Source organism: Coccomyxa subellipsoidea (genome assembly GCF_000258705.1).
Source record: "Coccomyxa subellipsoidea C-169, whole genome shotgun sequence".
NCBI lineage: Eukaryota > Viridiplantae > Chlorophyta > Trebouxiophyceae > Coccomyxaceae > Coccomyxa > Coccomyxa subellipsoidea.
In genome coordinates this window covers 901,359-917,935 of record NW_005178038.1, presented here as the reverse complement: position 1 = coordinate 917,935, position 16,577 = coordinate 901,359, and the positions used below count along the sequence as shown (strand labels likewise).

At 54.0% G+C, this 16,577-nt stretch overlaps 3 protein-coding genes across 3 annotated transcripts; 1 reads left to right on the top strand and 2 right to left on the bottom strand.

Moving 5' to 3' along the window:
* Positions 1 to 57: 57 nt before the first annotated feature.
* On the bottom strand, positions 58 to 1,926 carry COCSUDRAFT_40919 (hypothetical protein; the record flags this gene model as incomplete). Its single annotated transcript, XM_005649041.1, has 5 exons — positions 58 to 295; positions 756 to 855; positions 1,047 to 1,107; positions 1,387 to 1,446; positions 1,789 to 1,926. The coding sequence occupies 5 exons, from the start codon at positions 1,924 to 1,926 to the stop codon at positions 58 to 60; spliced, it is 597 nt and encodes a 198-aa protein (XP_005649098.1).
* Positions 1,927 to 3,130: 1,204 nt separating this feature from the next.
* Positions 3,131 to 5,753, bottom strand: COCSUDRAFT_22877 (hypothetical protein). Its single transcript, XM_005649040.1, has 8 exons — positions 5,624 to 5,753; positions 5,294 to 5,410; positions 5,037 to 5,174; positions 4,793 to 4,873; positions 4,515 to 4,637; positions 4,049 to 4,213; positions 3,677 to 3,772; positions 3,131 to 3,395 (listed from the first exon to the last, which is right to left on the bottom strand). Exons 1-8 carry the CDS (start codon positions 5,642 to 5,644, stop codon positions 3,306 to 3,308), a joined length of 831 nt encoding a protein of 276 aa, XP_005649097.1. The 5' UTR covers positions 5,645 to 5,753; the 3' UTR covers positions 3,131 to 3,305.
* A 367-nt stretch (positions 5,754 to 6,120) lies between these two features.
* COCSUDRAFT_4078 (glycoside hydrolase) lies at positions 6,121 to 7,777 on the top strand (the record flags this gene model as incomplete). The annotated part of the gene is made up of 6 exons (XM_005649039.1): positions 6,121 to 6,153; positions 6,249 to 6,502; positions 6,590 to 6,713; positions 6,815 to 6,940; positions 7,179 to 7,367; positions 7,622 to 7,777. Coding segments are annotated over 6 exons (882 nt in total), but the record flags the coding sequence as incomplete, so codon positions are not given.
* Between the last annotated feature and the right edge of the window lie 8,800 nt (positions 7,778 to 16,577).

Sequence of the window (16,577 nt, the reverse complement as noted above, 5' to 3'; positions counted from 1 at the left end):
GGCCGTCCTCCATGCGGTGTAGATAGAAGACAATTCCGCCTTATCTTGACGAGGGATTCAAACTGCCGTCGCGATAGCCGGATCCTCAGCGCCGGCGCCGGCCCCGTGCGGCTCGCCGGCCCGGTGGCCGCCATGCAAGTTGTGCTTGCCGTTGCCGTAGGCTTCATCGTGGCGGCTGTCGATGGTGTCATCGTGGGTGCCCAGGCAGATGATGAGCAGGAGGTTGAAGATGGAGGTGATGAGCGTTCCGCTGAAGTACACCTTACCCCGCACCATCTCCGTGCCGTGGGCCAGCCTGCGCGCATGTGACTGATCAGATGTGCGCCTGATCTGGCAAGGTTGAAAAGAAGCCCCCATCACCAGATTTTGTTATTCTCTAGATCTGAAGGCCTCAGATGACCTTTGATGGGGCAAGATAGTGGGATTATAGACATGCAAAACAGGGAAGCGTGAAGACAGTCCTGGCTCGGCCTATGGGGTCAATCAGTCTGTTTGACTTCTGAAAGACGAGAATTTGGTGGGGTGATTCTTCTGGACTGTCTTTGGGGCGACGTCCAATATAGACGAGGTTTGACAGGGGCCCGTTTGAAAATCAAGCTGCAGATCTGACTGGCCATGTTGCAGTACTTGCTCACTTCAGAGTGTACATGCAGGCAAAGCAGGAAGGCAACTTCATTTATTTGGCCTCGTTTGTATGTTGCAAAAACAGTCTCATTCGCATCTTTGCAAGAATCTAAAGAGCTTGAGTGACTCACCGGTACCACGCAAAGTAGAAGGTGTTGGTCGCGTCCATGAGCAGCACTGTCGCGATGCCCAGAAGCACGGCCAGCGCCACGCGGAAATCATGCACGCGACCTGCAGCATAAACATCAATACCCTTTTCTGACCTTGTCCTAGGTGACGAGACCACTGTTCACCAAGCAGTGCTCCCTGTAAGGTGCATGTGTCAAAGAGGCAATGTGGTGCAGATGTTCTGCAGTGCAGGACCTCTTTGTTTGAAGGCAGTGGATGTGTGTGGGGAGGTAAAGGGGAAAATGAGCGCGCACCCATGGCGAGTGCCAGGCAGGTTGCAAGAAGCACGCCCCACTCGTACCAGATCTTCCACCACTGCACAGCAGTGCTCCCCCTTCACTACCTCTGCCTCAAGAAGCATCTCCAGAAAGGCACTGCTCAGCAAACGTGGGAAATCTCTACCCTGGGTTCTGTGCCACTGAGAAGGTAAGAGGATTGTGGGGAATGGGAACAACAGTCATCCACCTACAGTACCTGCGTCTGGAGATGCATCTCTACTAAGGTTACAGGCACTACTCAGAAAGCGCGGGAGGTCTGTTCCGCAATCTGTTTGCCACTGAGCGGGCAAATGGCTTGAGGGGAAAGGGGACAGACCTGGTAGGCAAAGAGCTTGTCGCAGCGCATGGGCCCCAGCTCTCCAATGTTGCCCCATCTCTGCATTCGCATGTGAATCTCAGCAACCCCACTGCTTTGTTGAGTGCTTCTGCAAAGCTCTTTAAAGCCATGTACTGTGCCATGCATGACCCGCAGAGCCACAGACAAGGTCGATCAGAATTGCATATGAGGCGAATGGACGGTGCAGCATTGTTGCTGCATCATTTTGACTCGCGAGGTAGCCCCTTCTCTATTCGCTGGCGCTTGTTCTGCTAAGAAATCCGCATATCCCTGTTTTTAAACAGATCCTGCAGCTTGTCTGCAGACGCGCCTTGCCTTTGACAGGAGAAGCATGGAATAGTAAACATAATAAATAAATGAATAATGCAGTGGGGGGCGCACCACTGGCAGGTTTGCCCCGCCGCAGTCGTTCTGCAGGGCGGATAGGCCGGACAGGGCGATGACCCAACCGGCCCAGCACAGCAGCACCGAGCCCCAGGCCAGGCTTTTCAGCACTCCTGTGCGCAGTGACAGATTCATCTTGGGTCGCCGCCTGGCGCCTCCTGCTGCTGCCTGGTCACCTGCACCAAGCAAGCATGATCTCTAGCTGTAAACCAGGAAGTTCAAAATGAGCCCTTGTGAGTTCTGCGCATGTTGCATCATCTAGCACGGCAGAGGGAGGTCCTTTTCGTGCAGAGATGTCCACACAAATTGAGTTGCAGGCGGCAATATTCACTTAGGGGTTTCTCATCATCTCGGAACGCTCGGTCACTGCGTTGCTTTTGACTAGTTGTCGGCACTTGGCAATGATCTCCAGAAACCTTGTGTACTAATAGTACTATGGCCATGGACTCGGCAATGGGAACAGCCAGAGTTCGTTCTTAGGTTTGGTATCAGAGCTGCTAGCACTATATGTCCAACGAGGTTTCCCAAGAAAAGATGTACTGCTCGCAAACAACGACCGCAAGAAAGAGGAGCTGCTTGGGGACGGACCCGGAATCCCCTCCAAAATGCATCCTGTGAAGACTCAGGATGATTGTGTGATCGCTTTGAAGTCGAGGGCGCAAGAGAGCTTCTACCGAGAAGAGTTGCTGACTCACCTGCTTTCCGTCTGAAGACTAAATTCAACCTAGCCATGATGATGGCGAGCCAGACGCAGTTTATTACACCGAGAGTGGTTTCTCCGTTGACGATGTGCAATGGCCTTTACGCTGCTCTCAAAGTGCTCTCCTTGTGTTCTCGTCATCACCGGTTCCTAAAATAGGCATCCCTGCATCATGTCAGTGTCGTGCATGTCATGCACCCTCAAGACCTGGAAGATTTTCTAGATTGATTTTCATACAAGCTGGCATTGCCTCTCTGCTCCTCTCATTGAAGCCTTACATTGCATGGGAATTGGTGTGTGAGACCTTGTGGCCAATCAGGTCTGCAGCTGCGAGTTGCCATTTCTGTGGAACTTCCTTTGAAAGCATGTTGCATGCATGCGCATTGGCTAGGTGCAGGCACCACCCTTGTCGCCCAACACTGTATCTGATGCATGAAAGATGACTCAGAACTAGTGATTCTTATTAATTGCCAGATTTCAATCAAACCTTGAACATCTTTCAAGTCTGACTTCCCATGACTGTATGCACTCACTGGCCAATGATTTTCTTCTGCCTGAAACAAGCAAGCGGCCCAGTTCAACTTAAGCCTCTTCAAACCTATTAGCAAAAACATCACGCAGCCTGATCCAACCTCAATTGCAAAGTAATTTTACATGCATGATCTGACCCTGCAGTAAGTCTGGACAGGACAAAAACAAAAGTTGCAGCGAGCTGAAAGACTATCTGATGTTTGCACATTGTGCACGCTCAGTGACTGCCAGAAAGAATTGAATTAATGCATGACACCTCCCGCCTCCCGCAATTTAGATCAACTTAGACAGCATAGGTGTCATTCAGGTACTTGATGATCTCATTACTCTCGAACATAGCAGTCCCTGTGTTGGGGTCCTCGATGTATGGCACCTGCATGCACCAGATTGGCACTGAATATAAATTGGCCGGTATAGCCAGTACTAAACCATGGTAGAATGCAAGGGCATACAAGGCAATGCGAGCGCCAAGAAGGGATAAAGGTTGCCTCACGGTGTATACATAGTGCATCAACACAACAAATATCTCCCGGCCCAGGAGCACAGTATTTCAACACACATCTTCAGAGTGTTCCGGCCTTTGACCTACCCTGAAATCCCAATTGTGACAAGATGCAGAACATACAAAGCAAAGGACTTGGAGGCAGCTCTTACCTGGAAGCTGCCCCACTTCTCAGTCAGGAAGGGCCGCTTGGGGCTGTTGCGCGCCACAGAGTGGTACAGGTGAGGCAGCTCCAGCTCCACCAAAGCCTGCACATCCATAATTCTCTCTTGGGCAAGGACTTGATTGTCACAACTCTGCGGGTGGCGCCATCGATTCAACAAACCCCCACTTGCACAAATATCTGTAAAATCCACAGAGCGCTATGCAGAGCTTCTCCTCTGATCAAGATCAATTAATATGTAGCAACATGCAGCGCATCACATTAAGCAACCTTATGTTAGTTGTTGTGGTGATTTCCAAGCTGTGACATGTTGCTGTCTCTAGTGAAGGCAGATCCAAAGAGGAGCTGAAGCCTCGCGCACCTCTCTTGCCATTCTGACAAAGGGGGACGCCTCGTAGCCCCAGATCTCAATGGGCTTCTCGGGGATGCGCGATTTGCGGTATGATGTGCCCTTGCCTCCACGCGGGAGCAGTCCAAGGCCAATGCTCAGCACTGTCAGTGGACCCAGCTTGAACTGAAGCGGCACCTGCATGCCAGCTGAATACACTCATCTCATGCACCCTGACTGCTGGCAAGGCTTGGGCATGGAGCGTGACCTGTAGCCTGCAAATACTCTGCCTTGTAGTATGTGAGGCTGCAGACAGGGGGTGCTAAAGTCTACAGGAGTCTGTAGTCCTCCCTGCTTGAGGCAGATGCAGGGGTCATGGGATGAGGAACGAAGGTATTAAGGCAACAGGGTTGTTTGTTTGGTCTGTTCTTTTCAGTGTTTCCCAGGAAAACAGAATCAAAGCAGCGGGATTCCTGAGACGTGTGGCATATTTTCGCACCTCTCCATCTCCGTACTCATTCCAGAGGTAGCTTATAATGGCATCAGACTCCAGCATCTGCTTGTCGTTGTTGTTGGGGTCGATCATGAAAGGGAATTGGCTCTTGCCGCTCATCTCCTTGGCCTGTGCAGCAGAGAGAGAAAGAGTCATTCCTTCTTCATCAGCAGACTAGGCTCATCAGTCACTCAAAACTCCACGGCAATCAAGCAGAAACACAGTGCTAACTCAAGCACATTGTTTTGATGGAAGCTGGCAGAAGGGCACGAACTCTGCCTCACCTTTGGTCGCCATGTTGGGCCATCCTTGGGGCAGGGATAGAAGAGGACGTCCAAATCCAAGATTGTGGTAGCTTCCCGAACCTGGACAGGGCAGCATAGCATGAGGTGGGATAATTTGACTCTTTCTCATGACCTCCACTCCTGAACCTCTCACATCCGCCACGGCATCAATGCTGCTACCTCTACACTGGACGATTAGTATATCTGCACTTGATGAGTCAGGGCATAATGATCGTCAACTCACCTTTGAGCAGAAGGGGCAGCCCTGGAACTCATAGAGGATGATCGGCTGCTCTGGCCTCTTTCGGAAATTTGCCAATTTGCCTGACACGAATGCTGAAGATCCCAGTCGGAAGAGAGGATACGCTGAAGCAGTTGCAAACTGCATTAGAACAAACAGGATGTCAGTGTGCATTTAAACCTTACAGAAGCACGTTCTAATCTGGTGCAGGGATCGAAACTGTTCATTTCCCCCACTAGAAGAAAAATATTTGGACTCACATTGATATTTTCTCCTCCAGCAACTTTGTAGGTGCCGCCTCCTGCCGTCTTCAGAGTGTACTTTTCCTTCGTCTCAGCTGCAGTACCACCGCTGCCTCTCGGACTGGTTCCCGATGCCTGCAAGCAATTAATTTAACGTTTGCCACCTGTTGAGTAATATATTGCACGCATTCGAGTGAAGAGTTGCATAGTTCAAGTCACCCCGATCTCATCAGCTACTGGGATCTTTCGAGGACGTGACTCTGATTCCACGATTCGCACGAATTTGAAGTCAAAACCAAAATGTACTTCGATTCCCCCTACAACAAGTTGTACGTAAATTCAGCATACCTGGGCGGTTGTGAAGTTCATTCTTCTTGCCTGGAGACTTCCGGGACCTTGCGTCAGACGTCTTTGAGCAGAAACGCGGAAGCTATCGGCGACAGGCCTCAGTCCAGTGAAATACTGTAATGTCGAGGCCATATTGTGTTCAGAATTTGACTGAGTCGAGTGCAAGGTTGGGGTACACACCCAATTATAGGCAGATTTGAAATATACTCGTTCCCCTGCATGCTGCCACGTCGCAGTAATTTCTACATTACGACCCTTCCGGAACAGAATGTCTTCCCTGCCTTTCAGGATCCCAAGAAGGAGGGTGATCCACAAGGGTGCACTAAAAGACGTGATGGATCCTGGGACGCTGATCGCGATGCTGCAACGTTCCCAATGCCATTCGTGACGAAATTTTGGGATCGCTCGTTGCGATGTCCTTGCAATCTTCTATGACTGCATGCAGTACAGCGTGTTTCTTTATCACTGTCTTGCTGAGAGTGACTTTAGTATCGTCGCTGGACAATGGCGTGGGACTCACACCCCCCATGGTGCGTCCAGATGCGCTGCCCAAACTCGCCATCTTGATCTGCTGTTCGCCCTGTTTTGTCATGCCTATTTCACCCAGGGTAAGACATTGTTGCAGGGATGGTTGTCTTGGGAGAAATTCCGCTGCAACGTAGATTGCAGCCATGACCCTGCCAACTGCATCTCCGAGCGCCTGTTCATGGAGACAGCAGATAGCATGGTTGCAGACGGCTTTAGAGATGCTGGATACGAATTTGTCATCATAGATGACTGCTGGCTGGCTAAGGGAAGGGACGAGGGTGGCAAGCTCCAGCCTGATCCAGACAGATTCCCAACAGGAATGACTGCTTTTGGGAGGTACCTGCACAGAAGGTGCGGCATCCATGTGCTTGCAAACAATACATGTCCATGGAAACTCCATGTGATGATGTCGGATGGCAGAAGCATGTGTGGCCGCAGGAAGTTGAAGTTTGGAATATATGGGGACATTGGTACAAAGACCTGTGGGGGTTACCCAGGAATGGCAGCCCACCTCAAGCAAGATGCCCAGACTTATGCAGACTGGGGCGTCGACTACCTGAAGGTTGACTCATGTCTTGGACAAGTATCATTTCCGTGCATCCCTTTACAAGTCAAGATTGCTCTGGCTTTCGCTAATCTTGGGAGTAAGCGCTTGTTCTACAGGTGGATGGGTGCTATGCGGACACTGATACTTACAATGAGACATACCCAGAGCTGGGGGTGGCGCTGAATGCAACAGGGCGGCCCATAGTGTACAGCTGCTCTTGGCCTGCCTATCTTCCAGACCCTGTGCAGACAGGCTTCCAGGCAAGTACTTCCCCTTGCACACATGCTGACAATCAAGCGACATCAAATGCACTCGCCGTGCCCTTTTCAAGAGGCCTTTTGCAGCAATCGATGAGAGCCCAAGCCCTGCACCTTCCTTTTGTGAATGATACTGCTTGAAAAGGCACTCAGCAGTACTGATCAACATGTAGTCCTCAAGCTGTTCTCTTGAGACAGTCTGACGCAGTGTCCATGTGGGCAGATCCCCTACAGGGCGCTGAAGAAGCACTGCAACCTGTGGCGCAACTGGCTGGACATCCAGTCAGACTGGGCCAGCCTGAAGAGCATCATAGTGTTCTGGGCAGAGGCATCGCTCCTCTCCAAGGGCTTCACGGACATCGCCGGGCCAGGATCCTTCAACGACCCAGACATGCTCATCATTGGGAATGAGGTGCTCACCCTTTATATCCAATCCATACATCCAAAATATGCATATTTCTATATACATATGTCTACTGCTCATACATCTACTGCTCACAATGCATGCTTATGTGATGCACTTTTTGCTGTTCTCCACACAAGGACCTCATCGCTGTTGCAGGCGACACTGCCAGGTAAGTTTTGATGCGACTATGTGTCTGGCACTACCGCTGCTCAATCGTCTACCACCCTCATGAATTGAAAATTCGTGTGGCTGTCTGCCAGGGCATCTCAGACGATCAGGGGAAGCTGCAGATGGGCGCTTGGGCGATGTTTGCAGCGCCACTGCTGATGGGCAACGATGTGCGCAACCTGACAGACGCCCAGCAAGCCATCCTGCTCAACAAGGACGTCATTGCCATCGACCAAGACCCTGCAGGTGCGAACAATAAGTGCGCATTGTCTCTTTATCGCGTGCATGGTGGCCTCACTGGCGCACACAGTCTATTGGTCCTTGGTGGCTATGCATTGCTGAATGCTTTCACATCGTGCCCACAGCCAACCACCATCAAGGCCCCTGCTGGCGTTACTAGGAATTTTTCACAGCTAGACTTCGTGACTGCCCACTATCTGTTCTCCCCTGCTGAACACTCTCACAACAACCCATAGTAAAGCCACCATCATGGCCCCATCCGGCACTATCTAGGAAGGGTGTAAAATGTCGATGTTTTCTGCATGTTCTGCCCAGTACAGTATGCAGCACAGAGTTTGTACTTGTGAAGGGGTGGGAGTGTTGCTGAGCTGCAGGACGGTGTACAACACAGGGCGCCAGGGCAGCTTGGTCAAATGTGTGGGCTCGTGCGAGGAGGTCCAGATCTGGCAGAGGCGGCTGCACAACGGCGATCTGGCCGTGGGATTCTTCAACCTGAAAGATTCTGAGTCGGAGGGGCTCTGTGCCAGCTGGGATGAGCTAGAGGTGGAAGCGGATACTGTCTACCAGGTACAAGCGCTTGTCCTTGATGACTGCCCTTCTTTTTTATTCAAATGTAGTATGCTAAAGTAGGGAGAAGGCAAGAGATACGAGACAGTGTGAGCGGCGAGGAGTGAGGAAGGGGCTGCTTCGCAGTGCATACGCAAGAAATTATCAATAATAGCATGCACCCTGACAATAATTATAGTGCTGGAAAAACATGTGCTCATGGGACAGCTGATGGCAAACATATTTGCTTGGACTGCCGCAGGGTGTGGAGTTGTTTACTGGCAAAGTGAGCAGTGGTCTGGAGAGCGAGCTGTGTGCAATACTGCCTGCCACATCAATAAAGCTGTGGAGGCTGAGCATGAGGAGGATAGGGGACGTAGCAGTGTCCTAAGCTGGAGTGCACAGTTCAGCGATGGTGCGTGTGTACTCTGCAGCAGCTAGCAGCAGCAACAAGGATGGCACTCTGAGTCTAGTCAATGAGAGCTTTACAGTGCACTTCCACACGTGTGAAGGAGAGAGTTCCCTCGGAGGGAAAAGCTGGAAGGGGAGATGACAAGTTGCACAGTTGAGATAGGCAAAGTGTGCCTAATATTAACGAACTTGGTCTCTGCAGAATGGATTCTATATGCAAAGATAAATGCATGTCGAGCAACATGGGAGCCTGTCTAGGATCCGAATGAGGTAGCTGGGTAATCTCGAGGCAGTGCGAACGCTCGAGACAGGAAAGCGTGGAGACTGGAGTGTGCTGGCGAAGGAGTCACTATGGAGCTATTGTAGGTGTCAGATATAAACAATTTCATTGGTGGTCTCGCCACAAATCGCCTATGACAAGCTGAGACGCTTGGGTCGAATTTGAGCATCGTCCATCTCTTGGACGTCCGAACGTCTTAAATGGCCGTGAGAGGCCTCTTGGCGGTGGCTGTAGTGGTTCTTATACAGCAATTCAATGAGATTAGAGGTGAGTCTTGACGCTAAGGAGAGCGGACACAACACTGTACGGCTCGCAATCTTGCATAGAGCGTCCATCGCTACTTCTCATTTGCCTTATTCAGACATACCTGCTGAGATTGCAACCGCGACATTTTTTTTGTGCGCAGGAACCACAAGCGGCTTCCAGTACAACCTTCCATCCTGTTTTCAGACTTTCGAGCCTTTCGAACAATGCGGAGTGGAGGTCCCAGTTCCAGGCTCGTGCTGCCCCATCGGATTCAGCTGCATGCCGCATCCAGACGAGGGCATACTGAAGTGCACGGAGAACACAAATGCAACGTTCAACTTCGCTCCAAGCAGCTGTGCCCTGAAGCTCCCTTTCGGCGAGCCGTGTGGTGCGCTTACCCGCCCTTCGTTCTGCCTTTCCTACACTGCACTCAATCACCTTTCTTCCTTTTCTTCCAATGGCGAGTCCCACAAACGACTTTCACCAACCTATCCGTGCCAAGCTATTTCCCAAGGGATCTTGCACCACTGCCTTGCACTACTGCCACTACTGCCATCTGAATGATCATCTAGTAATGACTCATCTTCTCGTGTGCTGCATGCAGCCGGGAGCCAGTCGGACTGCGTGGGCAGCGCATGCCTGGTGCAGACGTTCGATTTCGCATGCTGCGCGGACGGCTTTGCATGCTTGGCGGGGCTGCCGTCTCCGACCTGCCAGCCGTCGCCCTACCCGGTGGTTCCACCCTACCTGCAGCAGCCCAAGCTGCTCATCAGCTCCTCTGTAGCTGCCAGCACCAACGCTGCAGCCGCCGCCATCTCCACTGTCTTCCCCAGCCGAGACCCACGCGGTGCGTCCTGGAAGCAGTAAAAGCAGTAGGAACTTCACTTGAAAACTTGACATTCCCAGGCTTGCCAGTTCAGGCCAGGTGGAGTGCTTTACTTCAAGGGTGGTCGGTAAGCATGGTGCATGCTGGGATTATCTGCTTGATCTAAGCGTATATAAGTGATATGGATAATATGCAAGCTCATGCGCAGCCCACCGCTCGGGCACAGGGGCTGAGAAAGGATGCATTGCACCTGCACAGCTGAACAGGCCTGTTCGTCCTGCTTGCATTGTACGGCTAGTGCAAACACGTCAACGGCGCTTAGTTGCTCGCCTGGATGCAAGTGCAGGTGGGCTGGCTGTGGCGGATGCTGCGGCGGCGCTGTTGCCTTTCCTGTCTGGGCAGGTGGCCAGCCAGCTGTCGCAGCAGCTGGGCAGCGGGCTGCTCAACATCACCAGCACCACCAACCTGCCACAGCTGCTGCTCCAGATGAACAACTCCGTCACAATCCCAGCTGCGGTGAGCCCTGCTCCTGCGCACTTTCTGAAACTAAGCTTGACAGTGACACTCCCTCTTATTGAGTGCTTTAAGAAATCACCAGAAAGACTGCAGTTGAGTAACTGCATGTGATCCTTCTATACATGCCTCCGCAGCGAATCATCACCATCTGAATGCTCAGGGGTTCTCCTGCTGCACACCAACGTGGCACGGCATGCACGATGCCCTAAAAAGAGGGTCATGAAAAGATAGCAATCCAATAAAAATACTTCAAAATACGGTATTTAGAAACTTATCTTGTGACTGGTCAGGCGCCAGTCATGGCAATGTCGCCCATGCCTGCTTTGGCAATATCGCCGGTGCCTGCTCTGGCGCCGAGCGCTCCGCCAAAAGAGGCGCCGGTGCCAGCGCCTGTTCAGGCGCCGGTGCCGGGCCCATTCGGCGCGCAGCCGCCGCGCCGCGCCGGGCCGGGGGCTTCCCCCCCCTCGCAGGGGGTCCTGCCGCGCCTCCCCGGGCTGCCGCCGATCCTGACACCAATCCCCAGCGTTGCAACCGCGCCCTCGCCCACTGCAGTCACTCCCTCGCCTGCCGGTGCGCGTCCCCTGCCAGGCCGCACCCCTCCGCCATCTGTTTCATGCTTTTGCACTCTCTGGATGCTGCCTTGAGCCCGCCGGCACACTGGCCTTAAGACTGAGATGAGTGAGATGCTGCCACAGCTGCCCAAAATTGGCAACATTGCTTTATAGCCTGCAGAACATTCAACCAGTATTGTAAGTATCGTAAGTATTGAGACATTTAGCACCTGCAGGAGTGTCGCATCACACAGCAACACCAAAGACAGTGCACGTGCAAATGAGTCCAAAAACTTGGGGCTGGCTTTCAGGCAAGAGGATCTGCTGATTGCATTTGAACGCATGCAGGGCCGGTCTCTCCGGACACTCCCGGGACGCCAGGCAACGCCCCGAGCCCCGGCCCGCCGGCTGACACACCCCCATCAGGCACGCCGCTGCCTCCACTGCCATTGATGACACCGCCATCTGGCCCTGCGCCAGCTGTTGCTGCACCAGTGACCAGCCCTGTGTCAGCCCCAGTGATGGCACCAGGGCCAAGTGTGGCAGTCCCTGTGGCAGCGCCTGATCTGGCTCCCAGCCCAGGCAGCTTAGGACCTGCACCGCCAGTGTCCGGACCAGTAGTCTCCCCAATTGCATCACCCTTTGGCGCCCCAGCCTCCGGCAGTGCACCAGGCCTCGGTCCTGCTGCCGCACCGCAGCTTCCCCCCTTTTCGCCTGGGCTGGCTCCATCAGGGAGCAGTCAAGGGGCCGCACCGCCGTTGTTAGTCCCTGCACTATCACCCTCTTCTGTTTCCAGCCCGAGCATCAGCATCCCTCCAACCCCGGTGTCTGCCCCAGAGCTATCCCCCATTTTGGCTCCCGGCCCGGGAGTTGTAGCTACTCCTGCGCCAGTACCGGCCCTGGCTGGTCAGGCGCCGGTCCCGGCCCCGGAGTTCCCTGCTCCTGCGCAGTCACCTAACGGTGCGCCTCCTCCAGGCACGGGCGACTCGCCGGCCCCGGCGCCGGCCGCGGCGCCAGCGCCGGCCGCGGCGCCGTTTGCCGCCCCGGTTCTAGCCCAAGCGGCCGACGGCCCGGCGCCGGCCGCCGGGCCTGTTCAGGTCCCGGCTCCCAGCGAGTCAATGACCCCGCCCCCGGCGGCAGCGCCTGTTCAGGCACCCACCCCTAGCGAGTCAGTGACCCCGGCCCCGGCCGCCGCGCCCGTGACGGCCGGGCCGGCCGGGCCGGCGGCGGCGCCCAATGTTGCGCCAACACCCGCCCCGGCAGTGACCCCGCTGCCGCCTGTCGCAGGCCCTGTACCAGCGCCGGTGGCCGCGCCGGTGGCCGGCCCTGTGGCGGCGCCTGTTGCGGGGCCAGCGGCAGGACCAGTGGCAGCTCCTGTTGAGGGGCCAACACCCGGCCCAGTCGCCACCCCAATGCCACCCGTGGCAGGCCCTGTTGCCTCGCCGGTGGCAGCTCCTGTTGAGGGGCCCTCTCCCAGCCCTGCAGTAACCCCAATGCCACCCATGGCTGGCCCCGTAGCAGCGCCTGTTGCTGCACCGGTCGCGGCCCCTGTCACTGCGCCAGTGCCGGCGCCCGTGGCAGGGCCGGTGGTGGGTCCCAGCAAGGCACCGGCCCCGAGTCCGGTAGTGACGCCGATGCCTCCTGTGGCAGGGCCGGCGGCTGCGCCTAACCAGGGCCCGACGCCGAGCCCTACAGTTTCCCCCACACCCTCGCAGACACCCGCGCCGCCGGCGACTTCCCCGGCAGCTTCCCCGGTAGCTTCCCCGCAGCAGGCGCCGTCGCCGGCCCCAGTCGTGATGCCCCCGGCAAGCTCCCCGACACCGTCTGTCGGCGGAGGAGCGCTGCCGCCGCTGCGGCTGATGGACAACCAGTTTGTCAACGCGCAGACTGGGTCGCCCGTCGCTCTCAAGGGCATGAGCTGGTGCGCTGCTCTCATGGATTACTACGGTATTATTCATTACAAGCCTTCCCTGCCAAAAGGCATGGTGCGTCTGCAGAAAAATTGCATTCTAAAGCTGCAAGATTCTCACCCCTTGTTGGAGTCCCATAGGTTCGTGGAGAAACTCATAAGGTGTCCCTTGCCTTGGTGACTTCCTGTGGACAGAGCACTAATCATTTCAGTGCAGTCAGACAGCAGCAGAGAATTAAGTGAGGTCAGTCAGAGGGTAATGGTGAGTGGTGTGGCTGCTTGCAGGTTCGGCTTCAACAATGGGCAGACCATGGTGGACGGCCTCTATGCAGGCTCCACCTTCCAGGTATCATACTTAAATCTCCCCTCATCACACCCATACACTTATATACTGTAACATCCCCTGCTGACTAGGCCACTGTCAGGAGTGCACCTTTGCAGACTTTTCCGTGGATGTAGTGCGCTTGCAGAATATAATACTTCAAATTCAGATATAAAATACTAGCAACTTTGCATTTGAGAAGCTGTGGCGCAGGTTGCGGATTTCAAGACAATTGTGTTTAGGCAGCAGCTGCTGGGCTTCAATGCTGTGCGCCTGCCCATGACATTCTCAGACCTCAACCTGGCACCCAAGAGCTGGACTAAGGCATGCACCGACGACACACGCTACCTGAAGGTGTGCCTCATTCTTTTCCACTGCGCATTTTGTGTGAGTGCTCAAGTGACAGGTGCAACGCTGATGTGTGTGTGGCCAACATTTTCTGATGGCCAAAAGGTGCCGGGCAACTTTTGTTTTGCACCTGCCATCCTCTGTCACATAGTGCAGAGAGTGCTTAAGTATTGTAAAAGCTACCTGCACTGTGACTGGCCTGATGCATGGCATTCATGCAGCCTTTATGCCAGAATGAGCAGTCGAAACTGCAAGGAATTGTGCATGAGGTGGCGCTGGTGTCAGCATGCATTGTTGCTGCCTGTTGTGAGCTTTCTGCACCTCCATTTACATGGCGTTCTGGGTTTTTGATGCAGGGCAATCTGACGAACCCCACCTCCCCATACAGCTCGATTGACACATCGGGAATCTCCTTCCCGGCCTTTGCCGCGCCCACGAGCGGAGTGTGCAATGAGGATCTGCCCAATGACTCCACCCTCAACCGCTACCTCTACGTCGTCCAGTACTATGTCCAACAGGTGACCTGCACTTGGACGCACAGTCCCCGCTGCATGCACATGTGCCGTCGTTTGCTTGAGCCAAAGACATGCCATGACAATTTCAAGGTGCTTGCATGCTGGCTGCTGTGGGATTTTGGCGTGTCCCTGGTGCTCAAGGCAGGCCCCATGTTTGATTTCAGTTTGGTTTATGCCATGCAGCAGCTTCTGCATGCTCTTCATCGGTACTGCAACTTTGTGCAGCAGTGCCAGTCAAGGAACAAGTTCAGATCAAGCCCGTTTTACAGCATGTTTGTGGCACAGCACCTTGGAGACAAGTGTTAGAAGAGGCATCTTCCGTGTAGTGGGTGCATGCATTGGTGCCTCTGAAACGTGTGCTGCCTCAGCCACAAAAATAGGTTAAGCGCTTCTGAAACAATTTTTAAATCTGACGCACCTCAAATACTGCAGGGGTTCTATGTGCTGGTGGACTTCCATGCGGCTCCCGGCGACACGACGGTGGCCAGCGGCAACTTCATCGGCGACTGGCAGACGCTGTGGCGTGCGATTACTAACCTGCCCAACTTCTCGACAGCTCTTGCCGGCCGCGTCTTCCTCGACCTCTACAACGAACCTGACGGCATCGGCCTCAGGCGCGTGCTCATCAGTTTTGTGCCTTCTTTTCTCTGGGAAAAAGGCGTTGGCGCTGCGGGGGCGGCTAGAATTGTACCGGTAACCCGATGCATGCAGAGCGCAATGCCAAGTGTCTGTTTCCTGATGCTCGGCACCCAGAGTGTGCTGTAGGTGTCTCTTGATTTCTGCCGTGTCTGCTTGTTCTGCTTTCTCTGACCATGGTCACTGACAAATGCCACACTAGGCACTGCGCTCTGCAAGTTTTATCTGAAGTTTTAGTGATAATAGGTTGCTGTGCGCATGCTTGCGCCTAGCCGGAGCTTGTCTGTAGGACGTACCTTGCCATTTGGCAGGAAGAGATCGTGATAATAATGGATGATTATGGAGAGGCTGCTGAAATATGGGCAGTGCATTGTGCAGGTGGGAGGCTTCTGGCAACCTGCCCGGCATGACTCGTCTCTACTTGGACGTAATGGATGCCCTCTATGCCATCAACACCAACACCCTCTTCTTTGTGGAAGGTGCGCCCCTGCAACTGACATTCAGCTCTGAACCCTCTGGCTGCTGGCTGTAAAAAGAAACACACGGCGTTACGGATACATCACCAGCACAAGATTGCCACTTCCAGTAGAGGCAAGGAACTTATTGGATGCCTTTAAGTCCCGTGAATTTGGTACATGCCTGGGCTGGAAATGGGTGTCCTGAAGCTTCTATGCGGGGATCGTGAGGCGGTGCAGGGTAGATGTATGAGTCTCTTAATCCAGGCTTTGTTCTGAGCAGGCACGGGTCAGAATGGAATTGGGGCGGCGTGGGGAGACGGCTTTGTCACTGACGGCTCTCTCATCTCCCAGAATGGTCTGTCAGACCCCCGGCCCTTCTTTGATGGCCTCCTCTCCAAACCATATGTCGGCCAGGTGTGCAGCTGCATGTTGCCCATGTCAAAGGTTCCACTGTCGCATTTTTACCGCGCATGCTCTTGAATATCTGTACTTTTGAATATTTTTGACTTGTTCAGATATCTCAGCGCAATCATGGCAATCTTGAGTGAGTGTCAATGGCTCAGATGCTATTCTTCCCTGTTGCAGGTGGTCTTGTCTCCCCACGTCTATGGCAGAAGCGTCACAGGCGGCGATCAGAGCACCAAGGTACATACCATTCAATGAGCGTTGTTGGTTTTCTTCTGTAGCCCGAGTTTCAAACACTGTGAAGTTCAACCTGCACGACTTATATGTCTGAGGTTGATGTAATTAACCTGCTTTTTTGCACCCTGTCTTACCGGCACCCACGGGCTCTTCTCCTGTGCCGCCTGTGCATGTGCGGCATATCTCAACAAGGCATGATCACGTGTGCCTGAGCAGGAAGGCGCTCCGCTGTGGAGGCGGCTGTCGCAGTCCTTTGGCACAAAGGCCCTCACCGGCTATGGCGGCCAGCGATTCCCCATCGCCATAGGTGATTTTTGCACCCCCTCTGCATCCCATAGCAGGGGGTGATAGATCTTATGCTAGATATAGAACCCCCTGTCCATGTCACACAGCCCGTGGGATCTCTTGGTATGTTTTTGATGTGGTGGAGGAAAGCTCCAGATAGACCACGATGGAAGGCTGTTGTAGAAAAGCTTCGGCGGCGCACCTGATCCTCATGGGCTGGAAAGGCACCCAATGTTACCATGCTTATCCCAAGTGTCTTGAGATTTCCTTTGCAGAGAAGGGAGGTGCAGAGAGCTTTTGCTGAGTGACATCCCCAC